This window comes from Hyperolius riggenbachi, chromosome 3, assembly GCF_040937935.1.
Source record: "Hyperolius riggenbachi isolate aHypRig1 chromosome 3, aHypRig1.pri, whole genome shotgun sequence".
In the NCBI taxonomy this organism is placed as follows: domain Eukaryota; kingdom Metazoa; phylum Chordata; class Amphibia; order Anura; family Hyperoliidae; genus Hyperolius; species Hyperolius riggenbachi.
This window is the reverse complement of record NC_090648.1, coordinates 169,101,682-169,124,502: the sequence shown is the minus strand read 5'-3', so window position 1 is coordinate 169,124,502 and position 22,821 is coordinate 169,101,682. Positions and strand designations below refer to the sequence as shown.

General features: G+C 42.0%; 1 protein-coding gene across 3 annotated transcripts in view; it reads left to right on the top strand.

Moving 5' to 3' along the window:
• Positions 1-22,559, top strand: part of LOC137563140 (aminopeptidase N-like) — a 155,991-nt gene extending 133,432 nt beyond the window's left edge. For all 3 annotated transcript variants that reach the window (XM_068275235.1, XM_068275234.1, XM_068275237.1), the window contains exons 13-21: positions 2,465-2,598; positions 5,894-5,949; positions 7,535-7,682; positions 10,269-10,360; positions 14,463-14,570; positions 15,327-15,494; positions 17,555-17,695; positions 20,189-20,270; positions 20,996-22,559. In XM_068275235.1, coding sequence (XP_068131336.1) covers positions 2,465-2,598; positions 5,894-5,949; positions 7,535-7,682; positions 10,269-10,360; positions 14,463-14,570; positions 15,327-15,494; positions 17,555-17,695; positions 20,189-20,270; positions 20,996-21,154 — 1,088 coding nt within the window. In that variant the 3' untranslated portion in view covers positions 21,155-22,559. The remainder of the gene's footprint in view (positions 1-2,464; positions 2,599-5,893; positions 5,950-7,534; positions 7,683-10,268; positions 10,361-14,462; positions 14,571-15,326; positions 15,495-17,554; positions 17,696-20,188; positions 20,271-20,995) is intronic.
• Positions 22,560-22,821: the final 262 nt, after the last annotated feature.

The following is a 22,821-nucleotide window of genomic DNA, read 5'->3' as shown; positions in this document are numbered from 1 at the left end:
GACAGATTTTGGACTAGCCCATCTTCTCATGGGGGGGGGGGGGTGTCTCAGGGTCTTTATTTTTAAAAGCACTTAGAGAATGGCAGTTGCTCCATCCAACTGCCAAAAAAGTGTGCAGTGAGCATGGAGGCTGGCCAGTATCTTTGTATAAATCTTTTTCAGGAAGTGTCTTTATAAACAATAAAGGCCATGCTGAGAATCCCCCATGAAGAGATGGACTAACCCGAAACCTGTCGGCAATGTCAGATTTCTACTACTACTGTAAGTGACAGCAACATAGGGGAAAAGTAATGTATGGCTCATTTTACTCTGGGAGAAATGTACTTCTTATTTGTATGTGTTTTAAATTTTAAGATTTTCGCGACAGTTCCTCTTTAAAGGTTATGATGCTGTTACATATCTTTTAGAGCAGAGAAGTTCTAAATTCATTTCCGCTTTACTTACAGTAAAAAAGGGCGCAGGAGGCTAGTGGACAAATCGGGCGCCGCCATTCACTCCCATAATAAATATCGTTTAATGGGCGCCCGATAGGAAAAAAGGGCGCCGGAGAAAAATAACGTTTTAAAAGCGGCGCCCGGAGACTTAATGTTTTATTACTGCTTCTCATGATTACACATTATTTAATGATTTATACATTTTTTAATATTATTTTTAAACGAAAAACAGTACAATATTTTTTTTCAAACATTATTTTTAAACGAAAAACAGTACAATTTTTTTTTACATTATTTTTAAACGAAAAAAACGCACAATATGTTTTTGAAACGTTATTAATGCTTATCACAGGGGGGTCTTAGGTTTAGGCACCAACAGGGGGGTCTTAGGTTTAGGCACCAACAGGGGGGTCTTAGGTTTAGGCACCAACAGGGGGGTCTTAGGTTTAGGCACCAACAGGGGGTCTTAGGTTTAGGCACCACCAGGGGGGTCTTAGGTTTAGGCACCAACAGGGGGTCTTAGGTTTAGGCACCAACAGGGGGGTCTTAGGTTTAGGCACCAACAGGGGGTCTTAGGTTTAGGCACCAACAGGGGGTCTTAGGTTTAGGCACCAACAGGGGGGTCTTAGGTTTAGGCACTAACAGGGGGGTCTAGGGGTTAGGGGTAGGTACAGGGAGGGTTACTTAGGCACCAACAGGGGGGGTCTTAGGTTTAGGCATCAACAGGGGGGTCTAGGGGTTAGAGGTAGGTACAGGGAGGCTTACTTAGTAATTTTTTTTTAAACGTTATTATACGTTTCACTATTTAAACGAAAGATTAACGTTTTTACAATTGCCGATTTAATGCACATTATTTAATGATTTATAACTTTATAAAACATTAATTTTAAACGAAATATAGTACAATACATTTTTAAACGTTATCCATGCTTATCGTTTAAAACCCCGCGCCCTTTTTTTCCCAGCGCCCCTTTTTAACGTACGCTTCCGCTTTAAGCACTTCCATATATAATCCTAATTTAAAGGTCCACAGTTGGATAATTAACATTTACAGAAAAATTAAATTACTACAATTGTGGATTAAAATGATTATAAGTGTGAAATACTAGAATGATGTGGCATGACCACTCTGTAAAGGCTCATACACACATCCCAACAATCTCCCAACTATCTTTCAAACTTGGTCTGTTGGAAGATAGTTGGGCATGTGTACGGCTGGCAAACAATCAGACGACCAACTGATAACAGGTTGTTTGCCAGATCCAACCAGTGGGTCAATCTGCCCAATGCAGGTTGGAACGCGAGCACAAATCTTTTGAACAATTTTATTGTTTTTGAATGCGGACATGTTGTGAAGTTTGTCATTTAGCTTGTTGGTTGGCGTGTGTACGTACTTGTCAGGTAAACAACTTGTGTGGTTGGTCATGTTGTATGGTTGGTTGTGCATTAAGTTAGATGTGTGTATGAGCATCTATCCCTGAGCATTGGCTAATGGCTAACACTGAATAGGTCATGCTTCCCTGTCCCTTCATCACAAAATCTGGAATCACTGGCTTTTAAGTCAGAGGTGGATAACACAAAAATACTCAGTTAGAGTATCCTCCAGAAGAGGAGGAAATTAACCCAGAAACCATTTACAGAGAAATTGTAGAAGATATTTTGTTTCTCCTGGTCCAAGTAAGCTGAGTCCAGAATTTAGCGCTTCTGCCTCCCAAAATGACTGATTGTTTCAGGTGACAGTTTAATAATGATGTACAAGCTGCTTGGCTCTCTGCACAGAGACCGGTCGTTATTGATTCAACATAATGGATCAGTAATTACCTTGTCAATAATGTTGGGGTACACAAGTACCCACTGTAGATTGCCTCCACCCCCCAATTATCGTGAATGATTGTTTTGGGTGATATAACAGTGCACTAGTAGCCATTTAGTCTTTTGAAATGATGTTATTGGAACTGTACTCTGATAGCAGTTACCTCCTACATATGTCTTTGAGGCAAAGTCTGATTTACAAATCTTCCACATTTTAGACTCCAACCCTATTTTCAATTTAACTGGAAACGACTGGATTATTTTAAACATTAATGTCACTGGATACTACAGGGTAAACTATAATGATGGGAACTGGAACAGACTCCTGCAAAAGCTCAATGAAGACTTTAGCGTAAGTAGAGGACATTGTACAGAGATGTAAATATTTTCAGTAATTGTTGCCTGGAAAGATCATCTGTTCTATGGAGAGGGAGAGGTTGTGGAAGGCTTTTTACATGCACTCCGGGGAGGGAGGGGAGTGATTTGTCACTTTCAGGTATTAATGAGTTATCTGTATGCACACTGGATAGATGTCTGTGTGTACAGGCTATGATTACAGACATGCTGGGGTTTGAGGGTTTGAATGGTGTACCTTTTGCACTTTATTTATAAAAGCTGAATTTCTACAGGATAAATAGTAATACAACAATAGAGGTACGTTTCAAAGTGCTATCCTCCAAAAGTTTGGCATGGGTGTTGCTAGGATCCCAGAATATCCAGTGCCCCTGAGGGCACCAAAGAATGGGCAGGTATGTGGTATTGCTCCACAGGGCCGTGCAGAGGGTCCTTAAGTGGAGGGTGCTCAAAAAGCAATGCCCCCCATCCCCTGCATGTTCCTGTGGGAAGGGGTGGAGCATATCATGACTGGAGGTGGGGCTTCATTTTTACAACCAAAGGGGCCTTTTTATGGGTATTTAAAGAGGGGGGTGCTTGGGCACCCAAAGCCCCCCCCCCCCCCCTGCACATGCCTGTTGCTTTACATGGCAGATTGTGGACTGAGCCACGTATTGACAGGCAAGTGTAGCTGTTCTTCTCCTGCAAAAATCTTAAAGTACAACTCAACCAAGAAGCATATGGAGGATGCCATAGTTATTTCCTTTTAAACAATACGAGTTGCCTGGCAGCCCTGCTGATCTATTTGGCTGCCGTAGTGTCTGAATCACACCTGAAACAAGCATGCAGCTTAATCTGGTCAGATTTCACAAAAATGTTAGAAACACCTGATCTGCTGCATGCTTGTTCGGGGTTTATGGTTAAAAGTATTAGAGGCAGAGGATCAAAAGGATAGCCAGGCAACTGATATTGCTTCATGAAAATAAATATGGCAGCCTCCATATGCCTCTCACTTCAGTTATCCTTTAAGTGCAACTGAAGTGAGAGGGATATGGACGCTGCATTATTTAAATTAAATAAATATGTCAGTTTTCTTACCCTGGCTTACACTTCAGATGCACTTTAAAGCGGACCTACAGTATACATTACCTATTCAATGGGTTCTCTTCTCCTATAAAGTTATAATTACCCATAGCTCCCAACTGTCCCTCTTTCGGAGGGACAGTCCCTCTTTGGCAACCAAATGCCTCGGTTCGTGTTTCTAACTTATATGTCTCTTTTTCAAGACTGATGTACAGATCTGTGCTAATATACGTATTTTTCTACTGAAAAAGGTGTAAAACCAATTAAATTGATACATTTTTTTATTTTAAAATCTTAAAATAAAGAAAAAACTAATGACGATAGAAAGGACCAGTGTGGTTTGAATGATAAAACAACTTATTTTGATTTTGAATTATGCATCGCGAGGGGTGTGGTGGGGGCGTGGTTAGAGAAGTGGCATGGGTGTGTCTTAAAGAGACACTGAAGCGAAAAAAAAATTATGATATTATGATTTGTATGTGTAGTACAGCTAAGAAATAAAACATTAGGATCAGATACTTCAGTCTAATTGTTTCCAGTACAGGAAGAGTTAAGATACTCCAGTTGTTATCTCTATGCAAAAAAGCCATTAAGCTCTACGACTTTGAAAGTCATGGAGAGTGCTGTCTTCTGACTTTTATTATCTCAACTGTTCCTGAACTATTTACTTTTTCTCTGCCAGAGGAGATGTCATTAGTTCACAGACTGCTCTGAAAAAATCATTTTGAATGCTGAGTGTTGTGTAATCTGCACATATTATAGAATGATGTAATGTTAGAAAAAACACTATATACTTGAAAATAAAAATATGAGAATATTTTCTTTGCTGCTAATCTTCTAGTAATTATTCATAGTACACAACCAATTCACTATATCATATTTTTTTTTCCCGCTTCAGTGTCTCTTTAAAGTGTCCTCTTTCTTATATCAAAAAGTTGGGAGGTATGTAATTACCTGCCGGGTCTTCTTGTCGTGAATCAGTCACGGAGCCTCGTGTCTGACGTCTTCCAGCTGATAGCTCCACCCCCCTGCTGAAAAACCTCCACAGTGTTTTCTCCACTCAAGAAAACTCCATGGTGGATTTCAGCAGGGGGGCGGGGCTACACACTTGAAGCCGGCGGACATGGAGCTGCACGAGTGATTCAGAAATAAGGCCCGGCAGGTAATTATAACTTTATACGAGAAGAGATTGAAAAGGTAATATACAATGGAGGTCCGCTTTGGTGCATTCACCTGTGGTAACATGTTACGTTATTGACCAATTTATATTGTGTTAAGGTACCCTCGAGGTTTAACCTCCTTGGCAGTATCCTGGAGTGTAGCTCGGGGTTACTTTTAACAGCTATTAGCGGCAACCCTGAGCTACACTCGTGGATCCTGCCAGGAGGCCAGATGCAGCGTGGCTGTGGGAGCTGTAAATTACTCACCTCCACGTGATCCAGCAGCAGTAGCTTGTCTCTTCTGCAGAGATTGCCATCTGTCACATGATGACAGAGGGTAAGCTCAGCATAGAGAATTAGAGATGCAGAGCCCCCTGCAGGGCAGGAGGAACATTTCCAGGAAATGGCCGGAACCCAGGGTGGTGAATAATCTGCGAGCTCCCGGTGCACCCTGCATAGGGGATGGAGAGGCTTCTGGCACACTATACTGAATGGGAGGGGCACCCTAACTACCTATAAAGAGGAAGGGGGTGAAGCACTCTCGGGCTACCTGTGCTATGAGGGGATATCTATAAAGGGGGGCACTGCCTGGCTACCTAGAAAGGGGTGGGGGATCTCTGCTTACCTATACTTCTTGGACCTCTATGGCTATCTACACTGGGGAGGGGGGCACTTTCTGGCAAACCCATAATGGAGGGCACCGTCTGGCTACCTACAATCAGGGGTCACTCTCTGGCTGCCTAAACTGGAGGGGGGGAGCTCTCTGGCTGCCTTTACTTAGCAGTATCTGGCACGGGTAGTCAATGTTCCTTGTCTGGATCAGAACTTACTGCCTGGAGTTGGTGCTGGTTTTTTATGACTGTCTCTTCACATATGGTCATAATTCTCCTTGATTCCTTCTAAACTGTCTGGCTTATGCAACAATCTGATTTGTATAATAACAATGCTACAGGCAACTTGATAGCCATAATGCATATAGGTGTGGAAGAAATATGTGCACATTTTCAGAACATCTATAGTAAACTGAAACAGGCTGAGCTAATTACCTTTGTCTCTCATTGTGCTTTGCAGGCAATCCCTCTTATAAACCGTGCTCAGATAATCGATGATGCCTTCAATTTAGCCAGGTAAGATGATCTTTGCTGTTTCAAAAGACAACATTTTCTTTGTAGACTTAAGGTCGCCATACACTTAACAATCTTCCCATTCGATTTTGGCAGATGTGATCATTGGTCAAATCTGCCTGGCATCGATTGCCCCTAAAATGTCCAATTGGTCAAATTGCAATTGATTTTTACCTAAAATTGTTCAATTCTATCAATTAGACAGGATGGAAGATTTGCAACAATCAGGGGTGGGGCAGAACTGATGGTCAATTGATAGGCCATATCGTTGCAGTGCATCGAACAGTGTAATGCTGCGGGTCGATTGATTTTCAATAGATTCCCTGGTGGATTCTATTAAAAATTGACGTATTGTGTATGGTAGGAATCCATTCCTCTCTGAACTGATTCTGAGAGGAATCAATCCTTTTTCCACATTGGGTGGAAATCTATAAATGTATGGCCACCTTTACACTTATGAGCCTACATTAACACTAACGGCAGATGTAAATTCAATCAGTAAGTTTTTTATATTTAAGTAGCTAGCTAGAATTGCATGTGTCAATAGGGAGTGGGGATGAGCATATATTAGGCAGCAAAGGAACAATCAGTTCTTGCATATGGTAATACAGTGGCTGATAGTGTAATGGTTAAGAGCTCTGCCTCTGACACAGGAGGCCAGGGTTCACATCTTGGCTGTTCCTGTTCAGTAAAGTACCTATTCAGTAGGAGACCTTGGACAAGACTCTCTACACTGCCACTGCCTATAGAGTGCACCCTAGTGGCTGCAGCTCTGGGGCTTTGAGTCCGCCAGGAAAAAAAGCGTGATATAAATGTTCTGTGTCTGTGTGTTGGAAGCAAGAAAAATGGCAAGTGTAAATGTTGGCAAGACGCAAAATAGTGATGGCTAGACAACTGGGCCAGGTCACCTATAAAACAGTAGGGGTGTTCCAGTAGTTAATACGAGCATACCAAAAGTATGGTCTGGTCTGATGTATGATGGTTTCTTTGGCCTCCAAATGTCCTATATCTCTGTTTTATCAAGCATCTGCTGGATGTGGTAGAAAAAAAGACCTATGCATGGAGGCCCCACCTTACAGGACTCAAAGGCTCTGCTGCTATTATCCTGGTGCAAGGCACCAAAGGGCACCTTTAGGGATGTTGTGGACAAAAACTGGCTAAGATGAAATTGGGGCCCCGGGCAAGATACCAGTTTTTGCCTACTACAGATGGCCATCTAGCTTTTTTTTAGTAAGATTTGATGGGGTAGCATCTACTAGACCAACTAGACTCTCTTCGGGCCCTAGGCAACTGCCTAGAATTGCCTTGTAGATGACCCAGCTTTGGTTGTGGAGTTCATGCCTTACTGTGAAACATCATTCCCAACTAAGTTATGTGACTTCTTTTATTACTACAAACCCACTCCACCTCCACAACCACACCTCAGAACCATCAACGACCTGTGGGGCTTCATTTTAAAGTGAACCTTGAGTGAAAATAAACTGAAATAAACAATTGTATCTATCCTCCTACTCCTAAAAATAAGTTTTGTAGATATCTCAACATTTTTATGAGTTTTAGTAACTGGTTATACTGATTTTTATTTTAGAGCAAAACTTGTTCCAACAACAAGAGCACTTGAAACCACCAAGTTCCTATCCAAGGATTTTGAGTACATGCCCTGGCAGGCTGCTCTGAGCAGTCTCAGCTACTTTGTACAGATGTTTGATCGCACTGAGGTGTTTGGGCCAATGAAGGTAAAAAAATCAACGGTTTGATTTCTATGTCCATATTTGCTAATGATACAGACTGGCCACCTCTGCCTTTGAGCCACTCTGATCTACTATTCCATGCCGATGGAAGCGGTAAGCTTATATCACATTTATCGAAATTCAGGCCTCGAGGGCCATGTCCATGCCAGTGCTTAGGATGGACTAAGAAATGGAGAAATGTGTTCTACTTGATGAAGCTCACCTTTCCTGATTCAGTAACATCAATTAATGTGAGTTGTGCCAAAAATATGTGAGGCCCTGGAGGAGTGGAGTTCAACATCCCTGACCTAGATAAACAATTTATGGATGACCACAGATGTTTGCTGTGCCCCCCCCCCCCCCCCCCCCTAAAAGAAAAGAAGATAAAAGAAAGAAGATTCTGTTGAAAATGTGCCTCATTTGGTATCCTACCTAATAAAACCTAAGTGTCGCTGCGTCCAGCAGCTGTCCCTGTGTCCTAGGTTTTTTGTTACTGCGCATTTGCGCAGTAACGGACAGCTGGGACCAGGGAGCTGGGTGGGTGGGCGGGTGCGGGTGAGGTGGGTGGGTGCGGGTGAGGTGGGTGGGTGCGGGTGAGGTGGGCGGGTGCGGGCGCATGCATGCGCACTGGCGGCGGTTGTAAAAAGACCTAGAGCCCGTTTTTAAACGTGCTTGGGTCTACTAGTACCTCAGAAAATGTGTTGTATTATGGGGATGTTGGCCATTGCCAGCCACTGACACATGATGATAGATATAGATACATCAAACCAACTGTCCAGGTCCAGCATTCTGACCCACTTCTATGTAGTGGATGTGCAGATGTGTCCTTGCATGATGCCATCCTTCAGCCTCTGCACTGGTCACATACATGGAAGGGGTGGGGACAAATCACCAAAACCCGCTGTCTCCCTCAGAAAAGAGGGATTCACAGGTATTAGAGAGGTGCTCTTTACAAAGTTGCCACCCCACCAAAGACAGAAAAAATTCAGTTTCCTTCTTAAACTGTTGTTAAATAGAGCTAGGAAGGTCTCTCAGACAGTGCAGTGTGTGAGGTAAAATTGCTGTTGCTGAGGTAACCAATACATCTGCTGGATTGATACCAACAGGGGGAGGAGCACTTCACAAATCATGCCTAGCCTCTGCACTGCTGCACTATCTGTAGAACTGCTATTAAACACCTCTTAATCTGCAGCAGTTTGGGAATGGATTTGCACTTTTCTTAACTGTAGTGCAGCTCTACAAAATCACACTAAACTGCTGCTATTACGTAGAATTTTAGAAGTTGCTTATTATCATCCAGAACAGTCTCCCTGCTGGATAGAACAGTTTAAGAATGAAAGACTGCCGGTAATGCTTTTATAAATCTGGCCCACAGTGTGTTAAATGCTGGCACATGCAGGGTTACAATTGTGCCATCATCTGCACATCAGCCATCTGTGTAAAATAAGTCTTATTCAGAACCACTGATCTATATATAAGTTCTGTGATTTAAAGTAGTGGAAGAAGTGTGGGGTGTGGGGTCATAAAGGAGTTTTCCACCAAGACAACTTTCAAATCAATCTGAGGCCAGACTCCTGAGTTTTAATGTGCATTGTGAATAGTGGCAGCCTAGCAGTTAAAATAGAATCTATACGTAGATTGTATTGTTATTTACAATTCACAGCAAAGATCAGGATTGTGGCCATGGACTAAAGAGCAATATACCCTGGTAAGCTGTTCTGTTATCTTAAGGGGTCTTTTACACTTGTGCGGTGCAGTGATCCCATAGCAGGGAAGCCTGCCACGGGAGCACTGCATAAATCCATACTCATATGACCCTGCGGGAGAGTGTGCCAACAGGATCATATGCATAGACCTGCTGCCCACTCAGTGGCGTACTCCCTGCAGGACAGTAGGTAGTGGGATTCCCGTCAGTCCATGCAGGCATGTCACGCCGCTCCGTTGTTCACACTTCTGCATGGCCATAGACTTGCATTACTGCATAATCTGCGTGGTAGACACGGATCATGCAGTAAAGCATGGATGACTTTGCAGCGGCTATGCATCAAATTAACTACTTCTAGTGCCAAGCATAGCATTGCGTAAGTGTGAAAGTCTCCACAGACTTTCATTAACTTAGCACCCTTTTGCGGTAAAATAGCTTACCCCAATGCCATAGTGCACAGGGGGCCTAAAGAGCCAGTTCATTAATTTACCTGGGTAATAATACTAGGGAAAGGCTACTTTAGCCACAATGGGCTTGATTCACAAAAGGGTGCTAACTTAGTTAGCATGCCTAAAAGCCCTTTAGGACGCGCAAAGTTTTAGTTTAACGTCGCAAGGTGCGATGTTTCGGGCGCACCCCGTGCGAGGTTTTAGGGGCACCCGGTGCAACATTTTGCGCGCACTGTGCAGCGCTAAAAACTTTGCGCGCAATCCATAAAAGCTTTGGCCGTGCTAACTGCTTAGCACCCTAGTTAGCACGCCCAAAGCTTTTAGGCGTGCTGCTAACTGATTTAGCACTCTTTTGTGAATCGAGCCCAATGTAGCAATGATGCAAATATGTCACAGGATTTGAATGGCAAAAAGTAACAATGTAATGTTTCCATACAGGCTTACATGAAACAACAAGCTGAACCACTATTTAATCACTTCAAAGCACTGACAGGAAACTGGACCACTAGACCAGCAACCTTAACTGAGCAGTAAGTACAGTGACATAACTCAGCTGATGATGCTAAAACAGAAACAAATAAGGAAATTAAGGCAAGGAAGACACTTGCTAAAACCATGTGCATCTTACTGCATTACATCAAATGTGGACCACTGTACATGTGATTAAAGTCAAAAGGTCATTCGAGAATGTGGGGGAGTTGCGTTCGTCTGCGTTCCGCTTTTGTGTTGATCTACACGTTTTTTTTGTATGCTGTGTGCAGGTCTATTCAACTTTGCTGTAAAATGAAAAATCGGAAATTAAGTGTGTTCTCTGCTGTAGAAGATGAATCAATGAAAAAAAATCCATATATTTTCTACAGGCAGATTTCATATCCATATCCATGTTAAAGTTTATTTCACATTAATTGCAGCATGTTTTCAGATGTGTTTTATGTTTTGTTTCATAATTTAACCACTTCATCACTGAGGGTTTTTTTTCCCCTTAGGGACTAGTGCAATTTTCACATTTCGGCACTCCTACCTTTCATTAGCTAATAACTTTATCACTACTTATGACAACTAAATGATCTATATCTTGTTTTTTCCACAACCTATTAGACTTTCTTTGGGTGAAATGTCTTGCTAGGAATTCGTTTATTACAAATGCATTTTAACAGCAATAATAAGAAAAAAAAAATCATTATTTCTCAGTTTTTGGCCATTATAGTTTTCAAATAAAACACGTTACTGTGCATAAAAGCCATTTGTCCCAGTTATTGCCTATTTGTCCCGGTTATTACAACATTTAAATTAACTACCTAGTACAAAGTATAGTGACAATATTTCATTTAGAAATAAAGGTGTATTTTTTCAGTTTTGCGGCCGTCACTTATTAATTACAAGTCCTTACTTGCAAAAATAATAGTAATATACCTTTATGACATACATATTAAAAAAGTGTGAGTCCCTAAGTTAACTATTTATGTATTTTTTATGTAATTTTTTTAAATATAAATACAAGTATTTTATTTTGGCAACTATAGAAGCTTGGGGGAGGTAAGGGGTTAATTTTAATGGGAGAGGCAAATGTTTGAATGTAGTGTTATGTATTAGGGTGTAATTTACTATTTAGCCACTAGATGTCCTGCCTCAGTTTATTCCTAATCTGCAACGTTTACTACACACACACACAAACACACACCTTACAGGAAGTAACGCCTGTATGTTTTCACTTTCATTTTGTCAATGACTGCACAGCATCTAATTTATCACAGGCACTTACATCAATGAACAGGAACTGTGTTCCCATTCACTGATTTATCTACTAGTGGACGGCGACGAGAAACCATGCGGGAGCGCGCAAAATGGCAATGCGGTGAGGTACATATATCTACACCCCTGGAACTATTAATAGCCATCAGCGGGTCGTAGATATTTTGCCATTTAAAGTGTACCTGTAGGTAAAAAAAAAATTGCGCCTAAGGGGTACTCACAAGATGGGGAAGCCTCTTAATCCTAAAGAGGCTTCCCCATCCTCCTCCACCGGCCCATTTCAGCGCCGGGACACCTGAAAAGCCGCTTGCTGACAGCTCACCCATGCGCACTAGCACAGACCTGCGTGTGCTCGGTCAGAAAAAGCTGAGCTCTATTGGGTCCATGCTACTGCACATGCACGGACCCAATCAAACTCCGCTTTTTCTGCTGGAGCTCAAGCAAGTCCGTGCTACTGCACAGACGCAGTGTGGCAGCGCTTCTGGGGTCCCATTGCTGGGTCAGCTTGGCTGAGGAGGACTGGGGAAGCCTCTTAGGGGTCCAGAGGTTTGCTGCTTCTGAGGTAAGTATTCCAATATGCCTGTTGCAAACCTCCAAGATTTGCTTTAAATTTAAAACTTTTCTCTGCATTTAAGGACCCCTGGAACTTTCTTTAAAAAAAAAACAAAAAAAAAAAAAAACAAGTTAGATACCTCATTAAGTGGGTGGTCAAGAGGCTCCCCCAGTCTTCATACATCCTTCCTGTGCTACGCTGTGACCCTCTAAAACAATCTTAGACATTAATGTTGAAGACTGCTCACAGCCACGCCCCCCTCTGTGTACAAGTGCCTCCGCACTGTGCAGGCCTGATGTACGTCCCGTGCAGAAGCATGGAGCCACTCCTGTATGGCTTTTTTCTCTGAGCACAAGCAGCTCTGTGCTACTGCGCTGGTGCCAACCCACTGGCGCCTGCGTTTTGTGGCCGCACTCGTACATGGAGGGGAGCATGGCTGTGAAGATGTAGGGGGTCCCGGCCGGCAGCGGAGGAGTCTCAGTAGATCGAGGCAGCATCTGGAGCATCCAAAGGCTTTCCCACTGACCTAAGTATGTAACTTTTTTATTTTACAATTCATAGGCATACTTGAAGGTGTGATTTAGATGTGGACAAACAACCCTAGAAAAAAATGCTATGATGTGAATGGACACACTACAATAAATAGCAGACCTGAGTCTGCAGAGGCCAGGAACAAAACCCCAACATCTTACTCAGCACATACTGTACTGCAAGGAACATTTGCTTTGGATATAATTATAATGGGTACTGTTTATTAGTGTGTGTATTCTCTGTTATGTCCATTCACATTATTGTATAGGCATGACTGTGGGTGGTAACTTTGCATGTAGAGAGTGACCAGACTGTTGCAGGTTCTTTCTAGTTTTCTAAATTGTGGTCAGCCAAAAAGGAGTAGTAGAGGTAGCAACTGCGGCACTGTATCAGATCACATTCACCAAACTTTATTGTCCATCATCATTCATAACAGTGTGGGGTGGCGAAGGGACAGGCAGGCGGGTGCCAGAGAACAGACCAGGACAGCTCATATGATGATGGGCAATAAAGATTGGTGAATGTGATCTGATACAGTGACAGAGCTGCCTTTCATTTGCTACATCTACTATTCCTTTGTGGCTGAGCACAATTCAGAAAACCACCAGTGTGAACCTGCGGTCATCTGATACATTGCAGGGTCTTGTCCTTCACTGCCAATATACACATGGGAGCGCTAGGTTTTCATCTCTTTGAATCCATAAGTCTGTCTTGGTAAATGTCTTTATTCATGTAAACAAAATATCAGCGCCAGGGGAACCAGATATCTGATCGCTGCTGAGAAGAGACAAAGTCCACAAGTCCAAATAGAACAATTATTAAAAATCAGTGCAGATCACAAAGTAAGTCGAGTATTTCACCATAGTGGTCATCCAGCTTATAAATCCATGTGGGAGACCATCACCCAAAGGATTAGGAGGAGCTTACCAGCTGCTGACAACCCACGTTATAAGGTTGTATGTCTCGTTTCCTGGTCCCTCCTGGTAAGAGGGACTGGGAAACGACCAGGATCTAAACTTCCAACAATCCTTATTTTAGTTCAGGCATGCCATCCCAAAGGTAAAAGTTGACAAAACATGCAAATAAACGGCAGATCTAAGTGTAAACCGTTTATTGATAAAACATAGCATAAGCCATAAAAGAAGGAATAAAATTCAATAACACTTACTTACGGGGTAAAGCACTGGGAACCCCAAAAAAACTTTGTGCTTGTATGCTGGTCCACAACCAGTAAGACAGTAAGAAGGTGCCGCCTTTCTGGACCAGCATACCAGCACAACTTTTTTTCGGGATTCCCAGTGCTTGGGCCCCGTATGTAAGTTTTATTGATTTTATTCCTTTCTTTATGGCTTATGCTATGTTTTACCAATAAACAGTTTACACTTAGATCTGCCATTTATTTGCATGTTTTGTCGACTTTGACCTTTTTGATGGCATGCCTGAACTAAAATAAGGATTGTTGGAAGTTTGGATCCTGGTTGTTTCCTGGTCCCCCTTACCACTGAATGCAAGACATATAACGTGGGTTGTCAGCAGCTGATAAGCTCCTCCTAATCCTTTGAGTGATGGTCTACCACATGGATTTATGAGCTGGATGACCACTATGGTGAAATATAGTTGATTGTGAAATAGTGGACTTACTTTATGATCTGCACTGATTTTTAATAAATGTCTTTATTTACCAAACTTGAGCCATGATCCGTGTTTTGGAGCTCTCAGCTATAATGCGTATATTTTCTGCTCATTTCCAATAAAGAAATAGAAAATGTCATCATTTTGTCACCATTCTTCCACAGATACAATGAAATTAATGCAATCAGCACTGCCTGTGGCTATGGAATCCCAGAATGCGGAGAATTGGCGATTAGTCTTTTCAGAGAATGGATCGACACAGATATTAATGGGTATGTATTACTTACAATTATTCAAATAGTGCTTTATATTTACAAAATCCCAAACTGCTTAAAATATCATGGAATTAAAAAAAAAAAAAACGATAAACATTGCTGTTAAACTTGGTTAACGAAAATACCATTCTAATAACAGACGGGAAATAATAATGAAAAAATATTAACGTTAAAAATCGTTATGTAATTCAACAATTCAGCTTAACCCAACCCTACTCTCACACAGAACCCTCCCCCTGGTGGTGCCTAAAACTAACCACTCCCCCGGTGGTGCCTAACTATAATTCCCCCCACCCCTCGGTGGTGCCTAACACTAACCACCGCCCCTGGTGTTGCCTAACCCTAACCACTCGCTCTGCAGAAACACCCCTTTCTACAAAGAAATGATAATATCTTTGAAAACTTAAAGTGAATTCATGACCAACAGTCAAGAAAATCCATGTGCAAATCAAAATATCAATCAATACAATGTAATCAAATCAATTGTGGTATATCTCACAGCATGTGCAAATCAAACATGAATTATGCCCAGGGAGAAGTCTATAAAGTGTATGTAGTATACCTCCTCTTTTGTGTTAGAGAACCTATTTAGAGAACATAATATAATACTGCAACTAGAGGCGTATTTACAGTAGTATTGAGACTCACCTGTGTGAAGTTGCTCTTACAGTATAACTCCAATAACCTTATTTAGATATAAATCTTGTACTGGACCCAAAACCACATTTGACCATGATATCCCCGTATTCACAGCATTCATCCAAACCTGAGGAGTACTATCTACTGCAATGCAATCGCCACAGGAGGGCAAGCAGAGTGGGACTTTGCATGGGAGAAGTTCAAAAACACCACAAATGCACAAGAAGCAGACAAACTGCGAGCTGGTCTGGCCTGTAGCAAGGAACCCTGGATTCTAAACAGGTAAGAGCTCATCTACTGGCGTAACCTGGAACAAACTTACCGTACATAAATATATATATCCCATTGGTTTTACCTGTACACTACTTCATGCTCATGGAGTATTTTGCTCAGCCTGTGTAAGTGGGGAGTAAATGTCATGATAACTTCCTATCATGGTTTTTTGAATAATGCAGAATGGGTCAATTTGAAGCCAAGTTATTTTTTCTTTGAACATACCTTAAAGAGGAACTTCAATCTAAACAAACATACTGTCATTAAGTTACATTAGTTATGTTAATTAACATAGATAGGTAATATAATATCTTACCCACCCTGTTTTAAAAGAACAGGCAAATGTTTGTGATTTCATGGGGGCAGCCATCTTTTTGGTTGAAAGGAGGTGACAGGGAGCATGAGACACAGTTCCAACTGTCCTGTGTCCTGATCAGCTGTGCGCACTAGGCAATGAGAATAACAACATCAAAAAACCCATCATGCTTTGTACAGCATCAGAAATGCCCGGGCAGTTTTCTTTGATGGGATAGAGCTTAGATTCTGTGCAGCTAAAAATGTGGCTTGGGTAAGAAAAACAAAGTTCTGATGCTGTGAAACTGTTTAAAGGACTTACGAGGCCAAAATGTCTAAAAAAGCAAAGTACCTGTAAGCTGTTTAAATGCACGGAGGACGCCGTCCGCGCCCTCCGTGCAGTTCCGCCGGGTCCGCTTCCTGAGATCGCCCCCTGCACCAACCCCGACCCCCCCAGGCCGGGTCGGGCTCTCGTGCTGCTCTCAATATGGCCGCTTCCATTGGCCGCGGCTGCGCAGTCCGCCTGGCCGCGAGTGCGGCTGCGCAGCTCTACGGCCAACCCCTCCGATCCACGCTACAGTGCGTGGTTCGGGGGGTTGGCCGTAGAGCTGCGCAGCCGCACTCGCGGCCAGGCGGACTGCGCAGCCGCGGCCAATGGAAGCGGCCATATTGAGAGCGGCACGAGAGCCCGACCCGGCCTGGGGGGTCGGGGTCGGCGCGGGGGGCGATCTCAGGAAGGGGACCCGGCGGAACTGCACGGAGGGCGCGGACGGCGTCCTCCGTGCATTTAAACAGCTTACAGGTACTTTGCTTTTTTTAGACATTTTGGCCTCGTAAGTCCTTTAAGAAACACCAAGCCTTTTCAGTGCTGCTGAGTAGATTTTTAGTCTGGAGGATAAATGAGAACATTCACAGTACTGTATATTCACTGAGTAACATAACAAAAGTTTAATAACATAATAAATAACATAACAACACTGAATAACATAACAAAAGTTAAATACCTTCTGCTTGAAGAAGGCAAACTTTTGTTTTGCATAGCATTTTACACACTCCAAGAAGCTCTGGTTTACCATGAGCTTGCCTTGCTGGGTAGTCTGTAACTCTGAACAACATAAACATTTCTATGTGCAGATAGTACACGTAAATGTTACCATTATACAACATTTATAGTTATACAAGGTAGTCATTTTAAAAACAGCAACTTAGGAAAATTGCATTAAAACCTGTGTATGTGGACATCAGAAGAAAGGATAGGTATAAAAGCCAGGCAAGTAGTATATTTAGAAAGTAGTCAGCAATTTTATTTTCCTCTTTGTTCAGGTTTCTTGCACAAGGAAGTGAGCAATGTTCTGCTCCTGTGTTTCCTGTCACAGAGTTAGGCCTCTTTCAGAGGGGCAGCTGGTTAGAGGCTCTCCTGCACCACACAGGTGCTTGTTAGCGCTCGGTACCGGCACTGGACAGATGGGCTTCCACTGAGTCCCATCTGACGGCAGACACAGCTGTGCTCAGATGCATCATGTTGCAGTTCTCTGCCGCCGGGTAACGCCACAGCACTTGCCACGCGTGGTTTTACAACCACTGTCATTCGACTGCATTTGCACCCGAATGGTGCTTGTGGGCCAAGCTCGCAGTTCAGCCTCCGGTCTGAAAGAGGTCCAACTTGGAAATAAGCCATATGAAAAACACACAATTGTTCACAAAGCTATTACCTTAACAAGCGTTTATTTCTGTTGACAATGCCTAATGTATTTGTAAACTGTGCTTTCTTACAGACTGCTGGAATATGCCATAGATGCCACAAAAATTCGCAGACAAGACAGTGTTTCCACCATTACAAATGTTGCCAACAATGTGAATGGTCAGACTCTTGCCTGGGATTTTGTCAGAGCCAACTGGGAGACATTCCTTACACAGTAAGTGTTCAGTAATTGCTCTAAAGACAAAGTATATCTAACAGGTGTATGCATACATGTAATAAGAGATGTATTAAGCTGCAATGAGGCCCTAGACAAAGTAGTAGATTTGGGGCAAAGATACCAATTCCAACGTCATTAAGGCTCGTTCACACTGCCTGAGGTGCTGGGTGGGGCACATCTATCGCTGCTGCTGGTTGTCTCACTGTACAGTATGGCTCTATTTAGTACAACCGGCTGAGTGGATTTTGAGTTGATGCAAATATTATGCTAACTTATGCAGCTTGGGATTGGATCAATCAAGCGCAGTAGCTATTGATTTTAATTGGCCTAGTTCCATGCTACATACACTTGCTAAACAATTAACATAACATTTGCAGGTGCTTCAAAATTATTAGCCTTAGCTAATAATTTATCATCTCTGCTGTACAATGCAGTACAAAGTTATGTAGCTGTTGATCGCATGCTATTCCCTTGGCCATTTAATTGTTAAATGAAAAACCCTGAGGGCCCGTTTCCATTAGATGCAGTACAATGCGGCTACATGGGCCCATCGTACCACGGGTGTCTTGAGCCCAATGCACGGCAATGGAATAGTTTCCATTGCGTGCGGAGCTATCCGAGAATCTGCAGCATGCTGCAGAATCTTGCACAGCCGCATCCCCCCCCCCTGTCTCGTCTAGACACTTCCACATCAGGAGATGCGGAAGTGATGCGACGCGGCAAGGTAGCCACATTCGCATCACTTTGCAATGGAAAAGGGCCCTGTTCACAGTGATCAGTTGCCTTGCAGAATAATTTTGCATGTCAACCTACAGCCCATACAGTTCTATGGGCCTGTTCACAGTGCTGTGTTGTAACTGATCGTGTTATTCTAACTCGCTGCATGCAGGCTTTGCATTAACTACTTAAAGGACCAGTGTCACAAATGTTTTTTTTTTCACTTTGTCACTTTAAGAGCTGGTGTAATGAGAGTATTGGTTACCAGCTTTTTTTTTTTGTGCATAATGAACAATAAAATCTTCGTTAGGAACAACAGATGGAGGCAGGGGTGAGAGCGGTATTGCTACTTTTCAACTGCCGCTTGTACACCCCTATACTGCAATAGTCTAATCCACGTCGCCGTTGCTAATGGGGGGGGACTGAATGAAAAAAGTAACATTTTATTGTTCATAATGCACACACAAAAAAAAAAAAAAGCTGGTAACCAATACTCTCATTATGCCAGCTCTTAAAGTGACAAAGTGAAAAAAAAACATTCGTGACACTGGTCCTTTAAAGACCACTCCACGCCAATTGCTGTGGACGCAGCGGCAGCCCCAGGACTGCCTAACGTCAATTGGCGTGCAGTCCTGGGGGCGTGTTTTGCAGGAGATTGTGCGGGCCGATGCCCGCGCATCTCCGCTTGAATGACGGAGCTCCTCTCCGCGATCGCCTCTAGGAGAATGTTAGACAGCGAAACTGGCGTCTAATTACATTGTACAGAGCTGCGATCTATGGCAGTGCTGTACTAGGGACAGTCGTGTGACACGGCTGTTCCCCTGGGGGGCTCAGAAGCGATCGGGGAGGGAGGGAGGGAAAAAAATAATTAAATAGAGGGGAAATGTATTTAAAAATAAATGGCAAATAAATAACAAAAACAAACATGCCGGCAAGGATCAGAGCCCACCAACAGAAATCTCTGTTGGTGGGCAGAAAAGGGGGGGATTCACTTGTGTGCTAAGTTGTATGGGCCTGCAGCGAGCCCTTAAAGCTGCAGTGGCCTAAATTGTAATAAAATAGCCTGGTCACTAAGAGGGTATAAGCCTACAGTCCTCAAGTGGTTAAAGTCTATGTTTAGTCTCCACTGCAGTTTACACTCATTATATAACACACTATGCAACTCATTACCATGAATGCAGCCTCAATCAATGAACAGTGCTCGATCGTTGAAAGAATTCAAATTTGATACAGAAAGTCTTAATTTAAAAAAACAACACATTTTCGTTAGAGTCTATGATGTATATTCACTAAACTACAGAAATGTGTAATGCCTAAGCAGTGCCTGTGTTATGCATGGTACAGTATTACACATTACCGCGCATAACTAATTACCACTAATTACCATTTGATGCTAACATGCTGTAATAAATTATGTATGTACTGTATGTAACGCGTGGATGGTAATTTCACTCATGTTTCTTACGTTTGTACAATGATATTGCTGCATGGCATTAATCGTGCCTAAGACCTTACACACAATATTCTAATCTCCGCAGTTTAGTGAATATACCCCTATGTCTAGCAAATCTAACATTGAATGTATTAAAAAGATGAAATTGTATGTGGACAGCTTTACATTAGGTCTCATCACTGATGTAGTTAATGATATACAGATGTCAGAAAATGTGATCAGGTGTATGTCTTTGTAAATGTAAACCCAGCATAGTATACAGTGATTCATCTGCCAGGGACAGTGAAACTAATAGGGACTTTTTGATTTGTCCTCTCTAGATTTGGCGGTTCCTCTTTCTCTTTTGGTAACTTGATTACAGGAGTGACTAGAAGATTCTCAACTCCGTATGACCTGAAGCAGGTGAGTAATGCCATTTACTGGAAACTAAGCCACCAGTTTACCTTCCACAACACTGCATATCTCCCTGCATACACTCAAGCAGGCCATACAAACATCAATTTTACTGGTAAATTCCATCACCGTGATCCAATCCGTTGGTTATTTGCGATGCAACGAGCCGCTCCGATTAGAATTTCGTTCGATTCTATCAAAATTAAGATTGGACTAGATGAAACATTTTGGTTGATAAGACATGACAGTGGTAGATCAATGACCCATAGCGGTGCACTGTATCAAGCAATGCAACGCTGAAGTTCAATAGATCTTTAGTAGATTTCATGGTGAAATCTATTGAAAATCTATGTGCCCATATGGAGGGAATCGATCCCTCTCTGAACAGATGTAGATCAGAAAAATATCGATCTGTTTGCCACATTGGGCAAAAATCTTAACATTTATGGGCCCACCTTAGGGAGGTTTCAGATTTGTCCTTGCACTTAATGCATGTGATTTTCAGATATTTTTTTCAATTTTTTTATTTAACTAACTTTTAAGCATCAATTCTATATGCATTTGTTTGCAAAAGAATGTATTGATTTCTCTGCCATTCCATTGACTTGCATTGAAACATGAAATGCACGCACGCACGCGCGCACGCGCGCACGCACACACACTTTCGGATGGAAATCCTTTGCAGAGATCAATTTAGTAAACATTGTCTCTTAATTATGTCTGTTTGTCACCAGCTTGAACAATTCAAGGCAGATAATGCAGCAGTTGGTTTTGGGACAGCCACAAGAGCTTTGGAGCAAGCCATAGAGAAGACCAAGACAAATTCCAGATGGGTAACAGAGAACAAGGCAGCTGTTAAAGCATGGTTTGAAGGTGCGGTAACAACGCTGTAACCAATGCATCACCTGCCACTGTTGAAGAATCCATTTACCGCCACCATATGCCTCCTACAAGAACTGCTTGTGGCTCTCTACAGTATATTAAGTCACACTAACAACAAATGGATGTACAGAAGATATAATCTACCATGATTCTTTCTTCCACTTTGCGTTTTTCATCATTGGTTTCTATGAACTTACTTTTCAAGTGATTGAGAAACCTGTTTTGCCAAAGCTTCCATATATATATTTGATGCAAACTCTTACATGTGTATATAGTGGGGAACATCCTATTGCTCAGGGGTTATACAAAATGCTTATTTTGTATGGAAAAGTACATTACTATACTATCACCTTGTCTGCTGAGATTATCTCCTATGCAAGTACCTAATTATCATGTTCTCTACATAAGACTAAAGTAAAACAGATCTGCATAAAACAGCCAGTTACATGAGATGTAACAATAATTACATCCACCTTTCTGCACCACCCACTCTTCCTGTTGGATTCACATTTTAGAGAGCTCAACTGGAGGAAGAGGAACACCCAATAATGGGTAGGAGAGCCCAAAAACGCTGATGCAGGTGGGAACAGAACTAGATTCTTAGGCAGAGAGATCTTGCTGTTGGAATTACCAGGAGGAACAAAACAGAAGACTAATGCGCTAGATTTAATCCATAAAAGAGGAGCTTCACTGTGTCTGTTAATGAACAAAATTGCTTATTTTTATAAAATTAATTTATAAATGAGTTAGTAAATGTTTACCCTTACCCTGATTTACAGTCTTAAATTTATCATGCGATACCGGCATCTTTATTGCAGGCAAGGTGAATCACTGTACAATGTTTTTTTCCCCGCTGTGGATTGAGCAAGAACATCACATGATCTCCCAGAGTACTTAGGGGGAGAAGTCTGTATGACATCATGGCCTAGGCTAAACATCACTGGGAAGGCAGGATTACAAACCAATAAACAGCAATCTACTGATACAATAAGTGTTTCTGATAATGAAACTAGGAGGTCAGACCATCACACGGCCATATAACACTCCATTACCCCTGTAGCTACTGCCTTCTATACTTGTCACTGTGCTGCTGGACCAATCAATGTTGCATTTACTTCAGAAACCTCAACAAATGCCTGAAACGTATATATTAGAGAGTCTAAAGAGATGTATATTTTCCTATAACAAAGCAAATATGTGGTACCTTTATTTATACTTTTACAGCTTCTATGTAAATAATATGGTATAGAGTTTTAATAAAACATTGGGATAAAACAGATTTCTTATATTTTGATTGGTAGCTAAAATGTAAAGATTACAAAACAAACAAAAAAAACCCTCTTATTTTGTCATTTATTTTTCTAATCAGTTCCTGGTGTTTGTTTTAGCAATAAAAGAAAAAAATCCTACCTGAAAGCGTGTAATGACTTTATTACAGAAGTGTTGTAATCATTCGCCATATAAAACTGATAGTATCGCACTGAATATGGATTGTAAATCTCAAAGTTACATTAATGTGACTGTTAGCAGTGCTGAGTTATCAGTATACAGTATTACACAAATAGGTCTATGCATAATACACAGTAGGTTGTAGGCAGATAGCAATAAGGCATAAACAAACAATGGGTACTTTCTGAGTGATGTGTGAAAACTTACTGGAAGCAATTCACAACAGTAA